The sequence below is a fragment of the Anarrhichthys ocellatus genome, unplaced genomic scaffold (assembly GCF_004355925.1).
Source record: "Anarrhichthys ocellatus isolate YVR2014 unplaced genomic scaffold, GSC_Weel_1.0 scaffold3, whole genome shotgun sequence".
Lineage (NCBI taxonomy): Eukaryota > Metazoa > Chordata > Actinopteri > Perciformes > Anarhichadidae > Anarrhichthys > Anarrhichthys ocellatus.
In genome coordinates, this window is record NW_022280033.1 from 15618854 (window position 1) to 15645203 (window position 26350).

The following is a 26350-nucleotide window of genomic DNA, read 5'->3' on the forward strand; positions in this document are numbered from 1 at the left end:
ACACACACACACACACACACACACACACACACACACACACACACACATTTTAGTTAAATTAATAATATTGCTATCTAATACACACAGTCTAGCTGTCAACTATTCCTTCACTACATTCTGTAATGAGTCACCTAAAACTTCTAAATCCATTGGGAAGGTGTAAAAAAAAAAAAAAAAGAAAAAAGGAGAAAAACTCACAGCAAATCAAGCCAGCAAGTGTGAGATATGAATATTTTGGAGAAGTGGGCCCAGCTCAGGGAGCACAAACTCCACCGTAATGAGATGGTAAATAGCCACATGATTAATTAGTCAATTTCCCCACTAAATGTAAATGAGATGCTAAGTAGGCAGGCCTCTTTTGGCATGGCTGTGCTCGGGCAGGGGATGCTGGGCTCATTTCCATAAAGCACCTCTGCTCTCTCCACCACAGAAAATTCACAGCTTTGATCTTAATGTTGTATGTCACAGCACTGGGAAAAAAAACCCAGCAGTGCTCTTCTAGAGCCCATACAGGATGAGGGAACATCTAATGGAGGTGTTTTCAAGAGAAAGCCCTGATCTGATGGAGCTACTTTGATGTTACAGTCTGGTTCAATGGGTTAATGTACGGTTGTGTTATTCCTTTATTTTGTCACTTTTTTGCTTTATTTTTAATGGACATATCAAAACACAGGGGTGTGAAACACGAGGGGTGTTCAGTAGGTGCTGGGTGAGAGATGACAAGCAGACGAGGAGACAGCCGAGTGTCAGGACTGAAGCGCAAATTCACTGTGACAACCTGACAACCGGAAACCAGAGAAAACCAACGCCTGATCGCTCACTTTAATCCACACATATGCCCATAAGCACAGGCAGAGGCGGACATTTGAAGAAACTTGCTTGTGTTGCATGGCTCATTAAAGTTAGTTGGAGTTCTGCATTTTGCGGACACCAACTTCTCTCATTAAAGAGAGCCTGGCTCTGCTTGAACGGATGGCGTTTGCTCCCAATCAATCTTTTAACAGCATTAATTGATTCAATCTCGTGCTTAATTAAACCTGGTGAAATATTTGTGCTGCCCGTTGGAGAATACTAACTAATGAAGCACAGCCTGCTCTTTGTTGATGTTTGGCTGTTGCAGCGTGGGGAGCTCATACGGCGGGTGCGGCGTTCTTTCCAGTGTGGTCCGTCAGGCAGACCATAATTAACCAATACATTGTGCAGAGGCATAGCAGGACAAAGCAATTTAATGTATAACAAAACCACACTGAAACAAATCTAGATTTATGTCGCACATCACTACAATGTATCTTGAATGGACCAGTTTTGTCGCTATTACGATATACAAACCAAATAAACCTATAATCCCGGTGATTCATTTGCATAAATAATAATAATAATAATTTGCCTTTCAATAGGGTCCTCGCACCAATCAGTACTCTGGCCCTGTTAGCTGGTGTTTTTTAAATATTTTGTATCAGTACATATGAAGGCATAGGAGACTGCATACCATGTACTCTCCCTTGGATTTCTCATTTATCTCTGTAGTAACACTTCGAAAATACCTTTTGTGATCCCAGAGAACAAAGATATTCTTCACACAATAACAACTGTTATCCAGACAACAGAGAAACAAATACTTAAATAATAGTCGACTGAGCATGGAGGCATGACGTGACACATTACAAGTATTGAACAGAATCTCTACAATAGCTTCAACATGTATGGGAGAGTTTCACAACTCAATAGCTCTTAAATGTTGTGCCAGTTATGTCATCAGCTCTTAGAAATGATCATCAGCAACTGTTCATTACTACTTGTGTTTAGAATTTCTATTTTTAAATGCTCGGTTATGAACAGAGAAAGAAAGCTTCCTAATATAGAGTTCTGCTTTTCCCTGAACGGCTCCTTTGATGCGTTATTGACGGGTTCATTATGTAGCTACTTAGACTTCAGGGAATAGTTTAGTGTTCAGAGGTTTAAGGAATATTTAGATTCCCAACATAAAAACATTAAGTAATATGTTCTGAGTAACAATGGAAAATGGTATTTATATGCAGAATGCATTTCACCCAGAAATCCATTGGCCTTTTTCCCTGCAGACATTTTGGTCGATTGAGATCGATTTTAGAAAGTCTGGACAGCAAAAAAACATCACGAGACACCATTTGGAGGAGGTTTGAAATGTGATTCCAATCAGATTTCACTCTCACTTTCGACTGCTCCCCCATTTTTAAATGATTAGGTCCTAAAAGTTGTTTAAAGAATCCAGAGATATTTCCCTTCCTCCGTTCATGTGAATGAGCCATAGAAAGAGGCTGGACCGACGGCTGGGAAGCGGGGTCAAAAGAAAACGCTTGTGTGCTTGCTCTATTGGGTCATTGATGGAGAAGGTCGCCGTATGATCTGGATAGTTTTTTTAAAACTCAATATATTTGTAAAGCCCAAAAATCACAAATCTGCCTCACAGGGCTTTACACTTGAAATGTGTGAGAACGATGTTTAGGGAGCACAGATGAACTTAGTAAAGAAGATCTAGAAGTTATGTCGGTGTCCTTTTGTGGAGATCAGTAACAAGTGGTTTTCTTTCAAATGAATCCTGACTTGGCAGCGATTGTATGTTTGTCACTGTTAACTGGACAAACACAAGACTACACTTACTGTTTCTAAGTGTTACATCAGCAGCCTTGGGCAGATCTGCAACATTGGACATCCCTAATTTAACACATCGTCTCCTTCTCTCTGCCCCGAATGAACACACAAACATAGTAAAAAACAGGCCTTGTAATGCCATTGATTGAGTTGTTGTGATGAATTGATTTGTACGGTATGCAAAGCTGGTCCCATTTTTCAAGTGCATCTAAGCTCCCTCCTGTTACATTCAGTTAGTCCTGAGGCATCTCTGCAGTATTTTCATCAGCTCCTTGAGACCGTGTGTCTGACAAGGCACTCTAATTATGTGACTGCCAATTGCCTCTGCAAACTCTAATGAGCCCAAAAAACAATCGCCTCAAAATCAACCCCCCCTCGAGCTGATTGACTGGGACGTTCTGCCTGGTTGTACATTGAACTACACAGAAACAAAAATCTTACCTGACTTCACAGGAGTGCACACTGAGCTCTTTGTGGAGAAGACCACTGGTCAGGTTATAGACCAGTACAGACCCATTGCTGGTGCCTGGGAAGAGGAAACAAGAGAAAAAGAGCAGTGCATAAGACACATAGGACATAAGGCATACAGTTACTTAAGGTAGCAGCATCTACCCTCCAGCAGGATCACAGAGACGGTGTGACAGGGCGACACCTCTGCGTGTTCCCCGTCACTGCAGTAGGTGTGGATTGAGGCTCCACATCAAACCCCTGTGTCACTCAGCTCACAGCCTGAGAACATCTGCTGCTGGGAAAATACAGCTCCAACCCCCCCCCCAAAACTCCATCTGATTAAATACTTCCGCTGACATTTGACACTCTGAGGAGGTTTGACTAAGTGATGTTTCTTTCACATTTGTTCATACCGTAAGATTTTTTTTTTTATAAAAATCAAAGCAAAATTGACGAGTTGTTTTTTATGTTTACCAATCGGGGGGCATAACAAGTTTAAGTTACTACAAGAACTTTCATTTTGTGTTGATTTTGGCGAGTCCCTGTGTACGAAAGTGGTAGTGTTTCCGAGCACCAGTTACTCATTTTGCTGCTGCAGGGGTCTGACAGTCTAATACGCACAGTCCTGGTTCTGGTTCTTCCGTGCCTCCCTTCTTTCCAGCGGGCCCAGCAATACAGCCTGGGTCTCCAGAAGCGTGGTGTCAGTGTTTGCTCCCAGCGTGGAGCAGCGAGTCGATGTTCTGCTCCTGGCTGGAGGAGGAGACGCTCCAGCAACTTTTAATCAACTTGCAACCTCGTTTAGCACATGGAAGGAAAGGTTTTAGCACCGAATTGAAAAGAAATAATCTTTATTCATAGCCCAAGAGTTTCCTGGTTATATGACTGAGTAGTTCAGCATCTTCTGGGGATTTGAACAAGTAATGTCAAATTTAAGCTTCCATTTTGCTAGTTCATTATTTAATGTAGATTTGTATAATCAGTATTGTGCAGTGATTTATATTGGTGATTATTTGCAATATACCTTTTTATATTTTAACCAAACAAGTAATAAGAGCCCATATCTACACTTTCGGCTTCACACCATAAAAAGCTGATAGTCTATTTAGACTATGAAAAATAGCTTTTTCCTGATTGTGTAGAATGTAATTTGCTTTACATTAGTGGGGAAAACAAGCAGTTGTAAAAAGCACAACACAATTGAGGTTATAACCTAAGCGAGGAAGCTGAAAGACGGAGCAATTAAAATAATTGCTCAATTCTTGAAGCATTGCAAAAAATCAACAACGCTGCAGCAGATGTGGAAGCCAATCAGAAGTCCATTCTCACGATGCTTTGATAGTGTTTAACAAGGTTTGGGGAAGTTTATGGTGAACACACGCAGGAGCACATCTACTGCTATGATTATCCTATTATTCAGGTTAATGTGTTGATGTGTCCCTCTGCATAGGACTGCTCAGTTTGCACTTGGCTTCAGCGAGACGACCACATGCTAACACAACATCTGGAGGTGGCCATAGGCAGCGCCGCATGGGCATCTGTGTGTGTGTGTGTGTGTGTGTGTGTGTGTGTGTGTCTTCCTGTACAGCTGGTAGATGTCAGGCATACAGGAAGTGGGTGGATGGAGATAAACATAGATACTCCTGTCCGTGAGTTGCCTCACAGCCAACACGTGTTTACTTTAATCAAGCTGATCAAGAAGAGGCTGCCCCTCCGTATGGTCTGCTGAGGTGAGAAATGAAAATCGTTGACTTTGATTCAGGATCGGATTCTTCAAATACGACAGCAAATAGAAAATGACCTCTAGTTAGTGTTAAAGCACTTGCGTGTAGGTGTCGGTAGGCAAATTTTGTTATGCTTCCAGTCTTTATGAGAAGCTAAGCTAACCAGCTGCTGGCTGTAGCTTCATATTTACCATACAACATAAGAGTGGTATTAATCTTCTCATCTTACTCTTATAGTGTCTTTCCAAAAATGTGAAACTAGTCATTTAAATATGGCCAATGCTAACGGCACAGTTAAGCAAACACACTTCAAAACTGGATCATGGCTAATCGTCTACACTGTTGTAAGAGTTCTGCTTCATCATAATGAGCAAATCATTTGATCCTTGTCGAAATAATAAGAATCATTTTGTTGCATTTGGTGCATCAAATCTGATACCAATCCTAAATGTAATATGTATCAACAAGAAGCACAGCTGATGACGGTGCTGAACGTAACGGATATTGCCTTTGACAGACCAATGGAGCTAAGAACAAGAATTAGTCCATGGGAGAGTTGTGCTGCTCTTTGAGGTGCATGCCTCTGTAGCTTCCTTCATCTCAGCCGTTTATTTCTCACATTTTGTCAATAACAAATTTATGTTTTTGCTGCGTTGATACTTTATCCCACTCTTAATGCGGTTTCTTTCTGTAGATCCAAACAATGCAGCAAAGAATAGCTGTCGGGCGAGCTCGGATTAATAATTAGGCATGCCACCCACCCTCAGATGATTAGGAAAGGATGACAGGTTGTCAGTGTTTGTCTACACGTCACTGAAAAGTAAGGCTCTGGGCCTTGTACCCATCTGTAATGGAGCTGTCAGGTCATAGCGTTACAGACAGAAGACCAGACAGCGTTGCTTCTGGGTAGCTCGGCTGAATGCACAGCCTCTGTAACCTTTCCCTCTCTCAGTCATCCCGGGCAAGGAGCCTGAATGACTGAGAGGGGGAAAGTGAGAGAAGGAAATGGAAAAAACAGAGATGGGAAACCCTGCCCTTCTGTCTAGCTGTAATCAAACTTCGGCTGCCCCCCCCCCCCCGTGCTTTCACACCTTCAGCAGTGAGATCTCATCTCTTGCTCTATTTGCACCTAGTGGAAGGTGTAAAAACCCGGCTTCCTTCGGTTGTTCTTCCGACTGGTGTCGCTTCACCGAGACTCGAGGAGTCTCCCTATTAACTCCACTACACACTAGGGAGAAACCTAACGCAGACCCTAACAGAGGCCGAGAAACAGAGTGAGCCGTGTCTGCCAAGAACTCGGCAACGGGTCGCTCTGGATTTAATGATCAGGTGTATTCTCTGGCTCTTGGTAAACAAGAAAGGTGACAGAAGCCGACGCCTGCCGGAACAGCTGTCACGATACCAACCTCGGCATCATTACCGAGTAGGAGACAATAGCAATTGTTAACCGAGAATGTGTTCAATTTATTATTAATTGAAGTATAGGATTCAAAGACTCCGAATGTGGCAGTTTCTTATGTTACGGTAACTTCTACCTTGTTGCATTAATATACTGTATGCGTCATTTCCAACTGTGCTAATACAAGAAATGAAATATATAAGCCTGAAGATACCATTTTAATTAAAGATACTTATACCTCCTCCACCTTTCAGCGTTATGTGCCATCCGCTTAATCCCCAATATATAATTATCCACTCCCCCAAACTTACTATTCACGGGACAGCTCACAGGAAGTGGAACAAAAGGCACAATTCAATAATGCAGCTTGTGAGTGTTTAACTACTTGACTCTGCAAACTGACTATGGGGACCTGACAAATGATGTGCATAGAAAACTCAATCACCCTGTTCTGGTTTTAGATTCAAGGCGCCACTGGGAGCCAGCTGTGCCAAGTCAACCGCACACCATCTGTAGCACGGTGTGCTCCTACTGCCCCTCCGCGTCCACAGTTCACAAACTGATTGAAAAAAAGAACAAAATGATAGGTCTGTGACTGACAAGTGTTTTTGAAATTGCTGCTTTTGAAAGAATGGTGGTTGTTGTTATTTTTTTGAGGTAGACACGCCCCTTCACTTAAAACAAAACACGCCTGAGACACATCTATAAATAACAGACGGAGAAGAGCAGCGGCCATCCCTCGAAGGCCTTTTAGAGCCATCGCAGTCGTTAAGTAATAATGTGGAGTGAACCTCGGTGGTCTCTGCGTCCCACCATTGTGGACGTGATGCACATATCAAAGTGACAAATGGTTGTAAGATGTGCGAGGTTGACGGTGTTGCTATTCATCTGCTTGTGTCTGCGTGTGGCGATGTATCTTTGAGATGTGATTTATTTATGTGGGCTATGTCAGGGGACAGAACGGAGCCAATTCTTCAGCTCGACAACTAAACTGAAGGTTTGCTGCCTCGGGCAGAGAACAGCAGTACGTACGCGTACACGAGTGTGCGCACACAGATATTTACTTACACACACACACACACACACACACACACACACACGCACACACACACACACACACATGGACTGACAGACACAATTCTGCTCTTAATTTCCCATTCAAATTGAAACTTTTCTAATGTTATGCATCATTACTGTGGAGAAGATAGAGTAGCTTTTGAAGAAAATGGCTATACTAATCTAAAACAAATGTCCTCTCTCTCCCGTCTGGCAGCGGCCTTTGGGGAGTAATAGCGGAGGCCGATATCTCAGATTAGGTCGACGCCTTTTGTATCGTTTGAGGCCGCACAGTCAGATTTAATGGACTGTTACTTACTGACTTTCTGTCTTCAAGAGTCAAATTCAAAAAATGATTTGCATATTCTGACATTCTGATGTTTGCATTATATTAGAGGAATCACAACGTTTTTAAACTCAAAGATGAGAATTTGCAATGTGTCAAGATGGTTTAACAGAAGAGTCGGCAAGTTCGAGGAACACTTTGCATCTCCAAAAGAATACTTTTCTGCAACCTCAATAGCTTGCATTAATTGGACGACAAAGAGAATATTAAAAGCCAACATTTAAAGCAGCTTTTTTATTAAAACCTACGTGGGGTAATTTACAACTATGGCAGAAATATACCCAACCAACCCGCTCTGAGTAACCGGGTCATAATTTCCTAAAAGAGACATTTGCTGTTGAGTTTGTCAAATGTATGTTTTTGGCTGAGTTATAATTCCATTATAATGGAGACAAGGCAGACATCTTTACGGCCAATATCTCCAACACTGGCTCACTCGCATCTCGATTCATTAATAGGGCAACAGGTATGAGGGTGAACAGTCCCTTTAATCAGTAATGAAGTAGTCTAAAAAATAAAGGAGAAAATTAAAACAGGTTTGAAAAAAACTCACGATCATCATGGGAATGTGTCCCTTCATGCAACTGTGTAAATATAAATGCATGAATTCATTGACAATCCCCCCATTTTTTTAAGAAGTTACTGACACATACTATAGACATCTTACTCCAATTATCTAAAATATGTTAATACAGCAGGTCATATGCAGGCTAATGTTGTGCTGACATGCTACTGTTAGCAACATACTAAAGCCTACTGACTGGCTACCAGCTGAGCAAAGACTTCATCCCCGTCCTTCCTTAATCCATTGAAATGGTCTAGAACAGCAGAAGAATACAGCAAAAGTGTTTAAACACTTCTCCTTCACACAGAACATGCAGAATTTATTAGAGAAGATCATTTGTTTGGGAATAGAACCCCCCACCCTGCCAGTGGCAGTGCCTTGCTGTTCAGTGCGTTTTGTAGCGTGTGTGCATTGTTACCTACCTATAGCCAGCAGGGGTTGGTAGTGGTTGATGTTTTTGGTGGTAAGAGGTGGACACATGCGGAGGGCGAACGGTGGCAGAGGCAGACCGGACAGCAGGCCCGTCAGCAGGAACTTCAACTGGACCTCCTGCTGGTTGGATGATGGAGAAAGAGCCTCACCGGCTATCAAGGTCTGACCTGGAGGGTCAAAACCACAACACTCAATTAATTAACACTTAATTAATGACTCAATAATATGAAACACAGTAAATCTAGCGTGCTGAACATTGCTACAAGAACATGAGCAGTGTCCATTAAGTGTCCCGCTTTCCTTCTATTTTCCATGGATCTAAAACCGGGGCATGCAATCTGCAATAAATCAGTGTTACAACGTGAACTGTATGACAAAATTACAGCGACAATTTATGGCTTTGAAGCTCTAATTAGGAACGTCCTCATATGTCCTTTGGCCCTGGTCCACATCTTTAAATGTTGTGCTTGTGTTAATACAACCGAGTCCAATTTAATATTTAGGCATACACAGAATTTAGTCAAGCTGATCCAATTCTGGTAGCTGAATAAGTCTGCATGACTTTACTTGAATGGTTCCCTATAACTTTTCATATTCTGTTCTACAGGACTTTAAATAATATGTGCGGAGTGGTTTCGATCTGTAAATGTTTGGGGGGGGTCCTGGACAGGATTTAGACGGTTACTCTGAAGCAACCATCCGTATGGATCTCTCATTAAAACTGCAACAGCTTATTTGTCTGTGACAGTACGTGGGTCACGCATTTGCAAAAACCAAACATGTCAGAAAAATCAAACGCGAGCAAATGAAGCAAAACATAATAACACAATATGACAAATTATGTATGACGTGTAGCTACCCGACGTACCGACAGCATTAACTATTGATATGCAGCTCCTGCTACAACTCCTGATGAGGCGGCATATACATCAAGACAGACGCCGAGTCCTGATTTTGTGCAGGTGTGAGTCATCCAGTGACACGGCGTCATTTGAAGGCATAAGTCGGGACATGTTGGAATAAACCTAATCTTTTGTAGCGTTGAGGGAAGTGTGCGGTTATCTCTCTATTCCCTCCTTCTTCCAGAGCTCTAGACAGCCATTTGTACCAGAGCTTATTAGCCCAAAATAACACTTTCAACTTGGCTTTACCGATCTAATCCGAAGCCGTTCTTCAGCTGGAGTGGAAGAGCTCACATTATTTGACTGCAGCTGAAGCCAGCAGAAAACAACCAGTATTGTTTATTTCATTAAGGGCAGTCAGTTAATGATCTGAAAGAATTTATAGTGAGTTGAGACAATTAAGCCACAGACCAACATTTTACCCAGAAGAAGCGATAGGCCTTCTTATATTTCTAATATCAGGCAGTCATAAAATGCGACATCAGTTTTCCCCATAAACACAAGCCCATGGCCCTTTAATATTTACAAAGACATAAACACACTCTATATTTACCGAGGGATGGATTTGACGGCAATGCTTTTCCCAATCAGACAGTTAATGACAAAATGAAATACGTTCTAAATGAGCGATCCTCTCCTTTTGTGCATTTTCTGCAAAGCAGATTGGTGCAAATGCCTTGAAGTTATAATTGGTACCGGCTGAAAAATACATTTGGTTTTCACTTCTTGCGCCATAATAGTCCACTTTCCGTTGGAAATGTAATGTCCCTCTATGTGAGCGTTCATTGCAGCTTGAAGACATAATAAAATGAGAGGAGGGCATAACTCCAAACAAACCAATACATCAATAAAAACATACGTATAACCGATCGTCACAAATGAAAATATGCAATGGAGGCAAATATGGTTTTCCAGGCAGCAGCTCTTGCCTGTAGCGATGATCAGTTTGCCGTTATCCCCCCGATGCTCTTCTTGTGTCGGCCTATCAGCATCACATTTTAACATCCAGCAACAAAATGTTGGAAACTGCAGGCCAGTGACGTTCGCTCATAACAAGAGCTTTAGTCACCAACTGTCAGACAAAGCTATTCCTACGGGCGGTAGCTGGCTCCAATCTGTGTGTGTGTGTGTGTGTGTGTGTGTGTGTGTGTGTGGAGAGACAGCTCTCCCCTTATCCCAGCATAACTACTACTGCTCCACCTCCCCAAGGCCCTCAGCTCACGGGCAGTTTGAATTTTACTGACTACAACTGACAAATGTTTTAAAACAAAAATGAACAAAAGGAAAGAATCCTGCATCACATTACTATTGTATACCTACATTCATCTTTTGACAGGCAGCTCTGTTCTAAATCAACAGTGAGAAGAGAGAGAGCGAGATGGAAACACATCATAAGCAAAAGGATGAGACGGTAAACAGCGAGTGAGAGAGAGAGAGAGAGAGAGAGAGAGGAGGCCCAAGCACCCACGGGACTCTTTGTGTTGAGCCGCTCAGACTGGGGAATAACGCCGGCCTGTGTAGAGCGCAGAGGAGAAACCAGCAGTCACACATTAAAGTAGAGAGCCAACTACCTGAAGTACAGTAAAAGATATAAGACGGCCAGGTACACACACACACAGATGTATGAACACACACACACACACACACACACACACACACACACACACACACACAGCTATGTCTCCTTTCCTTTTAGTTTTCACCTTACTTTCAAAAATAAAAGCCATTCTTCTATGGAGGATGAAGAAAGAAATGATATGCTGTGAATAGAAAATAATTACACCCTGTTTTCAGATTATGTTGAATTTAAATTCAATAAATCTACATATTTTTCCTAGTAATCACACACACAATATACTTGGCCATTTCAAATTGCAAAAAAACAAATAATAAAAATGTTCTAATGTGAATTAGAAATAAACAATGACAATAACCAGAGGAGGTCGGCAAAAAGACTGAAAATGGGCCGGAGGTAAGGCCAAAGAGACCATGAAGTGGCAAAGAACAAGGCGGATGTTCTGCAGTGGACAGGTCAAAGCCCTGACCTAAAGCCCATAAAAGAATCGGTGAGCAAAGGTTGCTGTCCATCATCGAAAACCAATAAACCTCTCCCAGCTCAAACAGCTCCGCAAAGAGGGGAGAAATCTCCAGATCCAGATGTGCAAACCTGCCCGTAAACACTGGTAGCTGCTACTTCAATGTATGAGGTTTACACAGCGCGACACAACCAGGTGTGAAAACTTTGACTTTCTACCCACTGTGTGGGACATTTTGCCATGTTGAAGACCCCAACATGTCTGGTGCTCGCTAGACAGTGCCGATGGCGATGTGTGAAATTACCGATCATGCTGTTGAGAGAGAGATCCTGAATCCTTTTCTGGTTTGGACCCAGCGGAGCTCCACAAAATGACACGGGGGTGTAGAGCGGCGTCAGGCCGGAACTGGCAGAGGGGGAGAGAGATTATTAATCATAAACATTTTTGAAAGCCTGGCCGTTATAGAAACCAAGAGAATGGAGAGTGATAAATGAATATTGCTTGTGCAAATGATAAATGTGTTCCACCTTTTAATAAATGATCGAACCAGAGGGAGACAGCAGTATTCATGGGGGACGACATGTCTACTGATTCCTTGTACTGATCAGAGGCAGCTCAATAAAAAGAATTTAATAAAAAAAAAAAAAAAAAAAAAAAACAGAAATGATTGCTCGTAAAGGATATTTCCATAACTGCTGTGACGGAGCTTCTATAGCTTATGACCGAGCAGGTAGAACAGAGTGAAATGTTCCACTCTACACGACTCCTTTTTAATTTATCTCTACATGCTTGGCACACACGTGACTACACAACGTAACGGGAATTATTATTCGTGTCAGTATACCAAACCACCTTTATAGGGTTTGTTTGGGGACACCAGGGCACAAGAACGTTAAAACCACAAGGAAGCGTCGGATTATCGATCGAGCGTGGTGCGAAAGACAACTGCCATCTTTGCAGTAGTCCTGAAATAGAAAGCCCATCCAGTCTGAGACTGCAGAGCGAATGAATTCAAACAAGGCTATAATAAGATCATTCATCACAAAGTGTCAAAAAGCTAAAGCATGCCGTCCCCTCATCCCGAGATTTCTCTTGTTCGCCCAAAATACATTCTGGTTTTAAATGCTCGCAGGCAGACAGACCTCTTCCCTGCCTGGCACAGGAAGCCAACTACAGAGAGAAATACACAAATGTCTCCTCGACTGCAGCGAGAGAGCGCTCCATCAAAGGGAAGCAGGGCTCATCACTGATAGCTAAACTCTGTGCACCCCCTACCTAGAAGACTAAATGTAGGTCAGAGGATTATGCTGAAAGTCAGTTTTTAAAGTATTCAAACTTTTAACCGTTACCTCTTCCTGCTATTTCAGCCACAAAAATGTAATGTAGCCTCGCAGAATTATCTGTGTGTGTGTGTGTGTGTGTGTGTGTGTGTGTGTGTGTGTGTGTGTGCGTGTGTGTGTGTATACCTGGGATTGACGGCAGCCTTGCCGGTGTGGGCTTTGAGCTCCCACAGCATGGCTCTGCCGTCGCTGACCATTAGCGCAGCGTTGTTTTCGTTGACGGGACAGATAACCATGCGATACGGCCGGACTGTCTTGGTGACTCGGATGGCATCGCACTGAGAACGCAGGTCGTACATGAGCTCGTACACATTCTGCTCGGGGTCTGGTGGAGAGGAGGACGGATGGAGAGAGAAGAGAGAGACATAGAAGGAGATAGGAGTGGGGGGGGGGAGAGAAATATTATTAGAGGGTCGGGGAGTTGACAAAAGGGGAATCAGGTGAACGCGTGAATGGAAGGGGACAGAAAATAAGGAGGAGAAAAGGAAGGAGAAAATATGGAGGAAGACATTGAGTAGATGTTATTAATCAAGGGAGTAGACGCAGAGAGACGAGGGGAAGTAGACAAGAGTGGGAGAAAGTGTGATTGAGAGAGCTGCGAAGATCTTTTTGAATAAGTGAGAGGAAAGAAGAGGAACAGAGTAGAGAGATATGAGGAAGGATTGAAGGAGATAAGGAAAGAAGACAGGAAATAAGGGAATAAATGACATCACAAAATGGAATGGTAGGAAGAAAGAAAAATGAGCGTGGAAGAGATAGCAAGGAGAGTAGGAAGAGAGAGAGAGAGAGATTCGGCAACAATGGACTCCCATTGGCCTATAACACTAAGCCAGAGACAAACGACACAGTAAGGGGCTACATGCACTGAAACATAGAGAGCGGCTACAGGCTCTGACTGCTGTGCAGTTTGGCTCAATAGAGGATGACTGGGGGGGACATCACAGCAGTGAGAGTGGTTTGTGAGTGAGTACAGTACAGCTAACGTGTGTGTGTGTGTGTGTGTGTGTGCGCAAGTCTCCGTGAAGAGGTTTCATACCTGCCGCTTCCTCTGCAGTGGTGGTGGAGCGACACACTCGGAGGGTGATGCACCCGTTCTCATGGAGACAGTAGAGGGCATCCCGCTGGGCGCAGGGGATCACCTGAACACACAGAGAGAGAGTCAGGGGGAGCACTGCATCACATACGTGTCAAAGAAAAGTGACGTCTTCACATCGCTTCTTTCCTCCAATTAACAGTCCAAAACCAAAAAAGAGATTCAATTCACAGTAAGGAAATAACAAATGCTCAAACTGGAGAAGCTGGAACTGAGGAAAGTTTGGTGAATTTGCTTGAAAAGTTCTTAATTAATTGTGAAAATAGTTTTCTGTTAATCGAGTAATCAATTGAGCACTTCAGCTCTAGACAGTATAAAGAAATATTACTCATTAATATACCAACTGACTCCATGTGATAATGAAACTATTCCGGCTCAATGCTCTCAATGGATGAAACAAGCAGAAGGCATCCATTGTTGAGAGGCTTGTGTGTACAAGATGAACTGCACTAAGCTACGTCATTAAGATGAAAGCATCTTCAGTGCTCAGTTTATTATGTACATTTCAAACAGAAGAACATAGTTTGGGTTATGGCCTACAGTTTTAGTAATTATATGGCAATTTCCATTTATCCTTTTTTTTTTTTTGAGCATCGCCTTTGTGGTTCTTTTCCAACTAATGGTTTGAAACCCTCAGCACCACTTCAGATGTTCAGCTACTGAACCTGATAAACAGGCGACTCTGTGCACATCGTGTATGTGCCGAATCGAACAGTGTGGAGTATAGATGCGTCTATACTTCCCTGTCTTTCCTTGGCTCTGGGATCTTCTACACTCCAGCCTGGACTTTTGCTGAAGCTGTGTCATCAGTCATGCAAAGTGGCTGTGTGACAAGCACTTTATAACACTTAAAGAGGAGGGAGGCGTTGGCCGGACAGAGCCTGGGCGGCTGAGTAATACCTCTCCACTCCTGCTCTGTGACTTCAGGGCTTACTCCTCGACTACAAAAGGTTTGTTCTCCACCTCTGTGCCGTTTAACCACGGGCACATTTATTAAAACAAGATCACTGACAACACAAAATAAGTATGATTTATGGAAGTGCAATAAAAAATAGAACGGAACACAATTCCACGCACACAGAAAATGTCAACTGTCTGTCGGGATGAACTGAGGCGCAGTAAGCGGGTCCACGCGTCTGCATGCAGGCAGAACTTTGAAGGTTATGGATTTCCAAGGGCATATTATGGCTCAAATAGAATAGAACCACCGCAGTGAAGCACGTGAGACCTCCTTGGCGTAATGACAAGCCACCATAATGGCCATTGGCTCGCAGACAGAGCTGGGAGTGAACAGAGTGACATTAAGAGAGAGTTTCTGTTCCATTACTGGCTCTGCAGCCGTGACAAATCCTCCATCCAACACCCCCGCAGCATTCATCAATTTCCAATTAGAAATCCAGGCTCCGAAAGAAGAGGACCGGCACCTAAAAGGTCACCGGGGCGGCTGAATGTGACAATAGAAATACGGAGGCTGGTGAGGTTTTTCACAGTGCGGCCGTCAGACCTTGATGAGGAGAGCGCTGAGAGGGTGAATAAAAAGTGGAGAGCTTTATCATTCACGGCAGGGGGGAATTGGCTTGCTGGAAGATTCATCTATATAAAGTAAAAACAGGTTAAGGTAAAGCCCCTCAAGTAACGCAATAAAAGTAGAAATTGTGCACTGGGTTCATTTGGGGGGCGGTAGGAAACACTTTGGAGTGAGACAGCCATCCCTGCATTTTCCTCACCAACTAAGATGTCGCTGTCATGCAAAGACAACTTCTAAATGCACAGCAGGAATGCCTCGCCATCACATTAGAAAAAAAGGACGAACACTGACCTGAAAATAATTCATGAAATTGGCAAATTAGCCACCTTCTTTCCACCAAAAACGGCAACTCTTTGTAGGTGTGCGACCTCCACGAACTTCAAGCTTTACTGAGATCCCCGAATACACAGATTTTGCCTGTATGTGTAACGCGGTGTCTCACCTGAACGAAGGGCACGCCGGAGCGCTCGATGGCCACCACGCCCACCGTCTGGCTGAGCTCCAGGTCCAGGATGAGGATCTCTCTGGGGTAAAGCAGCAGCATGTGGTTCCTCTTGGACGGCAGGTAGGACAGCTGCAGGCAGTCGTTCAACGTCACCGCCTCCGCACTACGGCGCCACACAAAGAGGAAAGAGGAACTTCATTTCAGTGCGAGTTTGTTTGTTTTTTTAACTCGGAAAAAGGTAAGATAAAAGCCCGAAGCACATTTATCTATAAACTAATGTATTCCTACATTTGGCCACTGTTTTGCATACTTGTTTTAAACTCAATGTACCGCACACAGGACATGTTTTAAGAGGCTAAAAGTACTTTTTAATGACTAGAAATGAATAAGTCTCATTCAGCACACACATCACCAAAGATATAATGAGACTCTGCCGTATCAACACATATGAAATATGCAAATACACCAGAGACGGATGAGAATGTCTTAAAACAAGTTTAATAAAAAAAAAAAACGGTCTCATTTCGAGGATCAACTTGATCTTTATTCCCGTCGTCTTGTGCAGAAGGCTGAATGAATTAGTTATTGCTGTTGCGGCCTCTGTGACTCTCAGGCAAATGAGCAGGAACTGAGAAGTGAGTTTGGTCTAATGATAGGAGGCGGATGAATTACGCAGGTATCGGCAGCGTCAGACACAAAAAAAAACTTCTATTATTTTGTGCGTCGTAAAAATGTTGAGGTAAGTCTGTTGCGATTAAAAACTAATTACAAAGAGCATCATCCATGGCAGCAGCCAGGTGCGATCCATCCATGCGACAACAAAGCAGTCATAAGTGTTTAGCACTTCCATCAGGAAGGAACAGAGGGCTGATTCTCTCAACGTTTATGAGCGGGACCATGGCAATAACTCATTCCTACAGCTTCATTCCTCTAAGTCCCCATGAGATCAAATAAAGGAGAGACAAACTTTAGAACACAATGGAGATCGTTATCCTCTCGGGGGGGGGGGGGGGGCGCAACAGATAACATGGACTTAAAAAGGAGAACCTTTAGGAGTCGCTGAGCTAAACCACACTGTCACCAGCTCACTGGAGTCAAAGGCAGAACATCAGAAAGAGACTGTGAAAGAGACTTCTGTGTCTTAGATGCAAGAAAAAAAAGAAGCAAAAAAAAAAAAAAAGAAGAAAACGACTTCAGAGAGTAAAAGCATAAAAAGAGAGGAGAACATCGGGTAAGCCCAAACCCTGACAAAATATTAAGCTGCACAATTACCGAAACATCACACGCTCCTCACATCTCACTCCGTCTTTGCTCTGAATAAGCCATGAAGGTTGCAGAGGTCTGTGGATCATTACACGTAGACACGTGCCCCACACACACACACACACACACACACACACACACACACACAGAGAGAGTTGTGCAAAGGTGTGTTTGGTAGCGCCGGAGGTGATCTCAGGTTTCCTAAAGAACTCCCCGGCTTCTATCGTTTAATCATGTTCAATAAACATAAATGACCCTGAGGACAAACGAATCAATTACAGTTATTATTATTATACATTATTTAGTCCCTTCAGCTTCTCGTGTCTAGACAACTCAGAATAAACACGCACAACTTGATACCAGCATGCTGGCTTTAGCGTGGACTTACACATGAGCACCAGATGTGTGCATGATAACTTGTATAACAGAAATATATTCATATGTATTTTAAAGATTTTGATGGAATTGTGTTATCATCTAAAGAATAAATGGAACCTCTACATATACCAGTTTCATTGTTTTAGGCAGAGTCTGCCATCCACACACTGGACCACAGCGTCTAAACATCCTAAGGATAAGTGATATTTAATTAATATTTATTACATTTCTGACACAATGTTCATGTGCGTTTGCGAATGAACAGGCCGATGTCTATCATGGACTCCTGATGCCGGATGAGACACTAATGTGCGTAACATAGTACTGCAGTCACACGTCCGGGGGAGCAGAGTCTTGTTTAAATCACCCATCCATCAACCGCAGGCACACAGAGCCAGAGAGCAGAGATACTGTACCGGTGAACATGATGAACACCCGAAAAACAGACACACGGACAAAAAGGCAGACTGATGGACGGCGTTCTCTGGGGTGGGGGGGGCAATTACACACTGCGCAAAAGATGAGACGAGAAGGTGTGACATAGACACAAAGAGTGAAAAGGACAAGGCTAGAGAGACGAGTAAGATTAATGGCGTGTGTGTTAATAGAGCCGGTTGAGTAGGTGGACACAGCAGGCCGGGGCGATGCTGCTATAAATAAGCCCGTCTGACAGTCACAAGCGCTCAGGAAGGGAAGCTGCCAGCACTTTGAAAAGTGTGGATTATAGAAGTTTGTCACTTAATGGCATGAAAATGAGGTTAGTCACTACTTCTCATGAGAATTGAAAAAAATGAGTCGTAACACATCTGTCAAATTGCTTTTGATTGATCACCGGACCGAGGCTTAATCGATATGATGGCTTTAACCCCGGAAAAGCGGAAATTTGAACTTCAAATCGATCAGTCTCGATTCTTGATGGTTGAACGAACAAACAAGCTCAGGCACAACCAGAACCCATTCACATTCTCACACAGCCAAGGCCTGTCCTTTCATCCTCTTACAGAAACAGCACATCTGATAGATGCCTCTGTAAGATGCCTCAGGCGTGACAAATAGCCACATGTCATTCCTCCCAAAAAGACAAGGTGTCAGGGTTCACTTTCAACGGGTCAGTTAACGTATAGAAAAAGGGGGAAAAGCAGCACAAGTGACAGAGAGAATAAAAGTGTATATAGATTTTAGAAATGGTTTTCAATGTGCGATCAACGTATTCACGCGTCACAACTTACGTGGGCTTTTCATTGGTGATGAGCACTTTGACCTTGTTGAGGGCCTTCTTGGCGCCGGTAGGGGCCGGGGCGGCGGCGGCGGGGGCAGGCTTGGTGTGGGCGGGGCTTGCGTGGGGGCTGGCGATGTAGACCTTTTTGCCGGCGTTGCCCGGTGGTTTGGAGTGGGAAAAGTCTGTGATGAAGACTATTCCTTCGCTGGTCAGCACTGCCCAGAAAAGAATCATTTTAAAAACATTGTGAAGATGCGTTTGCTAGTAACAGCTGTCCTTGTAGAGTCAGCAACTCAGCATCTGTCACTTGAGAAAGTATCAATTTCCCTTTAGTTCTGCTTTTCACAAAAAAAGTAGAAGTATGGAAAATGTGATGCTACCAGCGGTTAGCATAACTGAAAGTCATGCATCTCTCTAGAGCTGGCGCAGTCTCTCTGATATGTGTGAGTGATGATGAATCGTAAATGTAAGACACCCGGCTACAATATAGAAATATAGAATATAGAGACGCATATATGTGGGAGGGGAAAATGACACACTGTTGTTGTATTTTTTGGACAGTGTTGTTCACCTACACGCCATGTTGGAGGAGTCAAAGGGGTCGAAAGAAAAGGAGAGGATGTTCTCAGCGTAGCTCTTCTTCCACAGCTTGGTGCCCGTGTCTCCGTTCCACAGGACGATGTAGTTGGGCGGGTGGATGGCCAACAGCAGATCGCGAGACGCATCCTGAGTCCACAGCCACTCCAGGTCTGACAGAGGACGAGCAACACAGAGAGGAGGATGAGGGAATGAAGAGCACGGAGGCGTAGTGAGCGCCAGGAGGAAAGACAAGAGAATGAGGGTAAGAGCATCGTAATGAAAACAATCCACGTTTCTCCCTGACAGTGTTGCCACCAGTGTAATATCCCAGTGCTGTCCAGTGCTGGTGGATAAGGAATCACTCCAAGCCTACGTGAATTGGGGGGGGGGGGGGGGGGGGGGGGGGGTGTGCGGGGGGGGGGGGGTGAGGGGGGGGGGGAGGATCTCTTACCCTGGATAGGTTTGGAGTGCTCCTGGATCTCACAATGGGCGGTGCCGCTGACCACATCCCACACTATGATCTTCCCCGAGGCGTCTCCCGAAGCCAGCCGCAGACAGTAGGGAGAGCTCAAGTTGTGGTAGTAGTTTTCCCTCGACCACCTCACCTATCAAACACAGAACGCATGCTGAGTGTCTCAACAGCTGGTTCAAAGATCTTCCGGTTAACTGTAGATCTATCCAGAGCAGGTCTTGTAGTGTAGTAGTGCTTTGACGGGTTATAAATAATAACTACGGTCCAATTAAATGTGGGCTTCGTGGAGAAAGATGCAGACTCTATAGGAAACACACAACAATTTAAATGCAGCTTACACAGGCTCTATGCTTAAAAAGACAAACACTCTATGAACAAGTTGGTGGTTTTCAATCATTTGTCTTGTATCTGTGAATAGGCATGCTCTTTACTGTGGCTACTTCTTTTTTTTTCTCGTGTCAGGCTCGTGAGGAATGGCCCGCTGCTGTCGCCGCGGTGCTTTAGAAGATTAAAGTGTGATTGGGAGTGAGGAACGAGAGCTTCGGATTGAGCCCAAGCACTGATAATCACCGTGGAATTTATTGCCCATTATTTACCTTTCTACAAAACACGGAGACATTGAACATATAGATACACACGCTAACACACACACACACACACACACTCATACACTAAAGAGGACTATCCGTCAATACAGGAGCAACCTTTACACGGTGAGCTGAACGTGTCTGCCAGAGAGGGATGACAACAACTTAGCTCAAGGTTTCACAATGCTAATGTTAATACTGGGTGATGAAATATTACTCCATCAGCAGGTGTGCGTTTGTATTGCTCCTGGAAAGCAAAAGAGACGGATATAAAAGGGACACACAGCATGACAGATACAGTAAGTGCTCTAGAGACGTCTGAAGCTTACAAACCGTACTGCTGAATTTACTTGAAGCGGCACATTTGTGCTTCCAAAAAGCTGGTTTGAGATTGACGAAGAGCAAAATAGCAAAAAAAGAAGATAAACAAGTGTCCCGAAACAGAATGTCTTCAGCCAACACATTAATTAGACAGATTTGTCCCAATCATGTTTAACCTGTTTGATTGGGGCCTTTTTATGTTACAGCTTTACATACGTGAGGGTTTGTGGCTGTATCTAGATACAAAGGCATTCTCTTAACTTTTAGTTTAATTATTATTTCACTAATCCTATATTGTTGTATTTTACTTATTGTCGTATGTTTTTCACATTTTTAAACTATTTTAGATTGTTTTGGGCATTTTTCAGAAGTTTATGACATGTTATAGACTAAACCATTTCTAATTAAATTCAGATAATAATTAACAGAGCCATCAACAAATGAAACTAATCGTTACCCACAGCCCTGCTATGAAGAAACAATTAAACAGATCAGATGAAAGACAGCTTACTGAGGAAACTCACCTTAACCACGTTGGCTTTGTGCCTCTCCAACACCTGGATGGTCTGAGACGTCTTTGGATCGATGATGAGAATACTGGAGTGACATCCCTGAGCTATCAGCCCTTGCCAACCCCTACAGCGAATGAAAGTCAGAGAGAATGACAGGAAGAGGCGAGTCACTCAGCCATTGAGAGTCATTGAGCCAACTTCAACTTAATTGAAGCCGAGGGGAAATTTATCTTGCAGCCAGGTAAGACACAAAACGACTCATACACACGTAGACACACAAAAATATAATAAAGTACATGAATACATCAAGTGATAGTAGGAAATCTGAAGTATGTTATCAGTTGAATCATCGGGAGCATTTAATAGTTTGGTAAGCTGCCCTTTGATAGTCTGATTCTCCGTATGACGGGTAACCATACAGAGGATGAGCTGGGCCTAAGACCTCATGAAGCAAATGATCACCAATCCACTCCATGTCTGCAGCTATCATCACACTCCAGTGTGCATACAATGTCTGCACGCATATGTGGCTGGATCAAAATCCCGAATGCACAAACATCACAGCTCAATTTCACAGCAACTTTTGAACTTCCAATATAAAGTCAAGCTGTTTTTTTGTACACACAGAATATCGATTAATGAGCCCTGGTGAAACATGCTAATGCAATGCACAGCTGGAAGAAGTGTGTGACTGTAAACCAAAACATGGGAATAATAACAGGAAGCATTACTACCTCATGAATAATATCCAGAACAGTTACACTGAATGTTTCTATTCAAGGTCATTAATGCAGTGACAGGTCTCAGTTGTAATAACTGTAAAAAAAAAAAAAAAAAAAATGCTCCATGTGCAGTATGAGGAATAAAAGCGAGTTTTATCACTAACACTGCAGCCACGCTCCCTGCTGGATCACTATGGGAGGATGAGGGTTAAGGACATGCACCAGGCCCAGCAGACTGCCACACCACATCACATCACATGACACCAGATTCCCTCATGTTACATGTTTCTCTGTATTGTTGTTAAACCAAAACTACATTATCGGCCTCCATTGCCACTGCTATCTTCGCAGGCGGCGTGAAGGGGAACAATGTAATGAAACGCATACAATGTAATTAGCAGTTTGTTGACATCATCAATCAGCGCGTCTTGACTAAATGAAGCAGCTACAAAATGATGCTAGCGGAAGCGGTGCAGTACTCACCAATCTACAGCGGTTTTATTCTGCAAATTTAGAGTGCCAGTCAACGTCCGAGCCGCGAGTTTGATGTTGACCGTGTACGGAATCATTATTGTTGAACAGTATTTATGCTACATTAATAATTGTTGTCCAAAAGCTGAAACAATTGTTTAGCTTCTGTGGTTCGCCTCTGATGACAATTCGAACAGGAAGTGTAGCGGTGTTTGCAAAATTATCACCGTAAGGAAACAAACCCCAGCGGAACAAGGTTCCACATGTGACACCTTGCATTTGTCAGTCCGGAAGCAAAATGTTGTTGAAATGAATAAATTCTCTCAAAACGACATATGATTTTATTAAGATGACAAGTAAAAATACATTTTTGTGGTATCATTTTAAAGTCATTTACTATTTATTTTTTCACCCAATAGTTAAAACATTGTAATAGTGAAAAAGTGAGATTGGTTTTTGACATATATCAGTTGTTTTCTGAGCTTGTAGGAATATACACTTTTGTAAGGGTTGTCCGTATCTAAGAACTGACCAACTGCTATTGTTTAATTTTTAGTTAAAGTCTGTTTACTGTAGTAGTATTAGTATTAAATTGAATATCACCAATTAAATCCAAAATATAATTGAATAAAATATGCCAAATATTTGTTTTTCAAATATTGTACAAGGTATTTCATTCTAACAGTACAGTTTGATGTCTTAAGATAAGACTTAAATCACCAGAAATTACTTATTTAATGAAATAGTTTATCCCACCAGTTGACATTGTATAATAGCTTGATAACTGTTAACAACATCTAATTATAACCAATTGTCCCAGCAATTTGCCCCCTGCATGATTGCCATCAGACACTGATGATCCTATGCACACTGGGTGCATTGGAGTCTGAAATACAGGAGAGACCCCATGTGGTTCAGAGTGAGTGTTCTGCTTGGAGCAGTGTCCCACAGGAAGGTGGTGACGTCATATTCTAGTCTGATGGTCTTGGAAGCAACGCACAAGGGAGGCATAGAGGCCACCCTAGCTGTGCAACTTCAATGTATACTCTTATAAATAACTGTTTAAACCATCAGAATCTTTCTGCCTTTTATTTCATGGCACTTCCTCCCAGTAGTGACACAAGCTGGCACACTGGTTGATAACACACAGCCATGACTCCGGGGGAAGAACACATGTTTTGGATGATTTTTGATTGAATTCTTTCATCTCAGCCTGTATGACACATATTCAAACTTATATTTGCAGGAAACATCTTCTTCGCGTTCTGTCGTGCATAACTTCCACTATTTAGCAGCAAATAAAGGTCAACATTTCAATTAAGACTTTGAACTATTCCTTGAGCCTTTTGTTCCTAATAATGGCAGACATTTTTGAGATTCTCTCTTCAGAGTCAAACAGTAACAGAAAAGTAAATATATCAGCCCATGGACAGACATTTTCTCCCCCTCTATTATAGGTCATTGACTTTAAGAAAGAGTTTCCATTGACTGGTAAATAACAGCAGTTGACTGATTCTAATGAATCCTAAAGATGACCTTTGGGAAAGATATATATTTATTTTCCCACACTGACTTTGATTTATTGAACAATATTAACAACGAAGCACATTTTTCTGTCCATGATCTATCGAGACATTGTAGTAGACACATTTATATGTGACAAAATATGTTACAGTCAAAAGCTGTTTCGTGGTTCACTGGTTGCAAATGCAGCAATGTTCAATATATAAGAAAATAAGATATTTTGTAGCAAAACTGCAAAACAAACCCATAAAAACCCGTACCATTATGCTATCAAGTTGTTAAGACAAATATGTTAACACAAAGCGAAAAGAGCAAGCCATCAGAGTTGTGTTTCTGGCCTGATGAGTTTCTAATTGCCCTCCAATGCGACACGTGCTGCTGTTTTCTAATCTGACGCCTCTTTTGTTGGAATGACATTATTTGTCAGAGCCCTTCATAACTGTTGCAAGTCACACTTGCAAAAAACAACTTTTCTTGTACCACTATGGTTAAAGGTGCATTGTGTAGGAGTTGGCCATGATTTTACTTTAAAACATTAAAAAAATTAGCTAATATTATCAACAGAACGTGAGGAGGTTACAGTGTTGAAATGTGCATATTCATGCTTTATTGTCAGTTAGTTGGCTTTTTTTAAATTTCGATTGTGTTGACCCAGTAGAGGTAAGATGCTGACTCGTGTTTGCTTGGAGTGGGTGGCTGTAGTTACACAATGCGCCTGTAAGGCTTGGTTAGGTTTGGGCACATAAAAAACTTGGTCAGGGCCAGGCAAAGATTGTGGTTTGGTATTAATGTAATTACTTGGCTCAAGGAATAGTTTGACTTTATGTGAATACACGCTTATTGACTCTTTAGCAGACACACTCAACAGGAAGCTACCTCAAGCAGCCGATTAGCTTAGCTTAGCATAAAGAATAAGCACGGGGAAGGCCCTGTGCAAAGATTAAAAACGAAAACAACTGCCTACTGGCGCATCTAGAGCTTAACAATTAATACATCATATCCTGTTTATTTGATCTATACGAAATCATAAAAAGGATAAGTCAGTTTTGGGCCTTTGATGAAATGACTAAGGTGTGTTTATTGACGTTTTGGTCGTTTGACGAATGTAATAATCACTGTCCTTTTCAGGTCTGTTTCGTAGCAAGTAAAAAGGTCAGTGTCTTGCTGGTGTTTTGCTACTTTCTCCAGCAGTCACTTGACCTCAGCTCCTCCCTGTTTCGTGATGGGACAGAAAGCATTTAGTCAGTCTAGCCTCGCGGGACAGCTCTTATTTGAAATAGTGAAAGGCAATAAATCAGTCCTTTCTTTCTCTCTCTTCTTTTTCTCCCTAAAGTCTCTAAGTTTCTGTGGTTGTGTGGCAGCAATGTGTAATGAAGGATCTGTAATGAAAACGGAGAGCAGAGAGATAATCTCACTTTGGGTCACATAAAAACCCAATTAGCGCCTGAGTGCTCTGACTGCACTTGACTGCTAACTGTCAGTCGTGTGAAATATCCCCATTATTTCCACTCCCCGGCTATCCATTAAAGGGTTATTATGTAACATTTAAAATAATGTATCAGTAATGAAACATGCCATTGTGCAATTCAATACACCCAGTGGTTGTGCTACTACAGGCTTACTTGATCTGGTATTGGCTGATATTAGCAAACTTTAGCTTTCATAGCTGACTCACTTTACTGACTTGATGGCTTCTCCCTTCTAATGAACTATTTATTTTCAATCATTTGTAAGGGACCGTGTGTAATGTTAAACATACATGTTGCCATTTAATGTATTCTACTGGTCCCCTTGCAGGTCACAATGTGCTACTGTTAAACTAAGTTGTAGCACTTTCATTACCCGTCATTCTCACTTGCTACTGCCTAGCAGAAAACAGTTAGGTTCCCAGTAAGGGTTGAGACATTTCAACCATTCATCCTGGTCTATAACCAATTAAAAATCCATCAGATCCAGTGGATAAACTCAAATATTGCTGTCAGGTTGAAAACTTGGCTGATTTTCCAACCTGTTGCTTAATTCATGTTCTGGAGAAATGTGTTCTTTCACTGGAGAGTAACAAACTTCTTGCTCATTGCTTACAAAATATTACTCAATTTCACAAACAAAAAATGCTGTGAATTGGGTGTTTCAAAACTGCAAAATGTGTAATAAATGTTGCACAAAATTGAAGAAAGAGAAAAACAAAACCTAAAAAGCCACCAAAAAATTGCAATGGGTTAAAACACAACACAAAAGTGTCATACAGATGTGCTGTCATACAGATGTGCTGTCAGAGGCTCCCTTTATCATCGTCATCAGCTCTCCAAACTTTTAACACACAACAAATTCATCCCAGTCATCCCAGTCATCCCCCCC

At 42.5% G+C, this 26350-nt stretch overlaps 1 protein-coding gene across 1 annotated transcript in view; it reads right to left on the reverse strand.

The window, feature by feature from the left end:
- Positions 1-22691, reverse strand: part of wdr11 (WD repeat domain 11) — a 44890-nt gene extending 22199 nt beyond the window's left edge. The window contains exons 1-11 of the mRNA XM_031874390.1: positions 22481-22691; positions 21288-21399; positions 19835-19988; positions 19380-19553; positions 18815-19019; positions 15942-16107; positions 13915-14017; positions 13005-13203; positions 11843-11943; positions 8591-8767; positions 3073-3157 (exon numbers count right to left, since the gene is read on the reverse strand). Coding sequence (XP_031730250.1) covers positions 3073-3157; positions 8591-8767; positions 11843-11943; positions 13005-13203; positions 13915-14017; positions 15942-16107; positions 18815-19019; positions 19380-19553; positions 19835-19988; positions 21288-21399; positions 22481-22566 — 1562 coding nt within the window. The 5' untranslated portion in view covers positions 22567-22691. The remainder of the gene's footprint in view (positions 1-3072; positions 3158-8590; positions 8768-11842; positions 11944-13004; positions 13204-13914; positions 14018-15941; positions 16108-18814; positions 19020-19379; positions 19554-19834; positions 19989-21287; positions 21400-22480) is intronic.
- Between the last annotated feature and the right edge of the window lie 3659 nt (positions 22692-26350).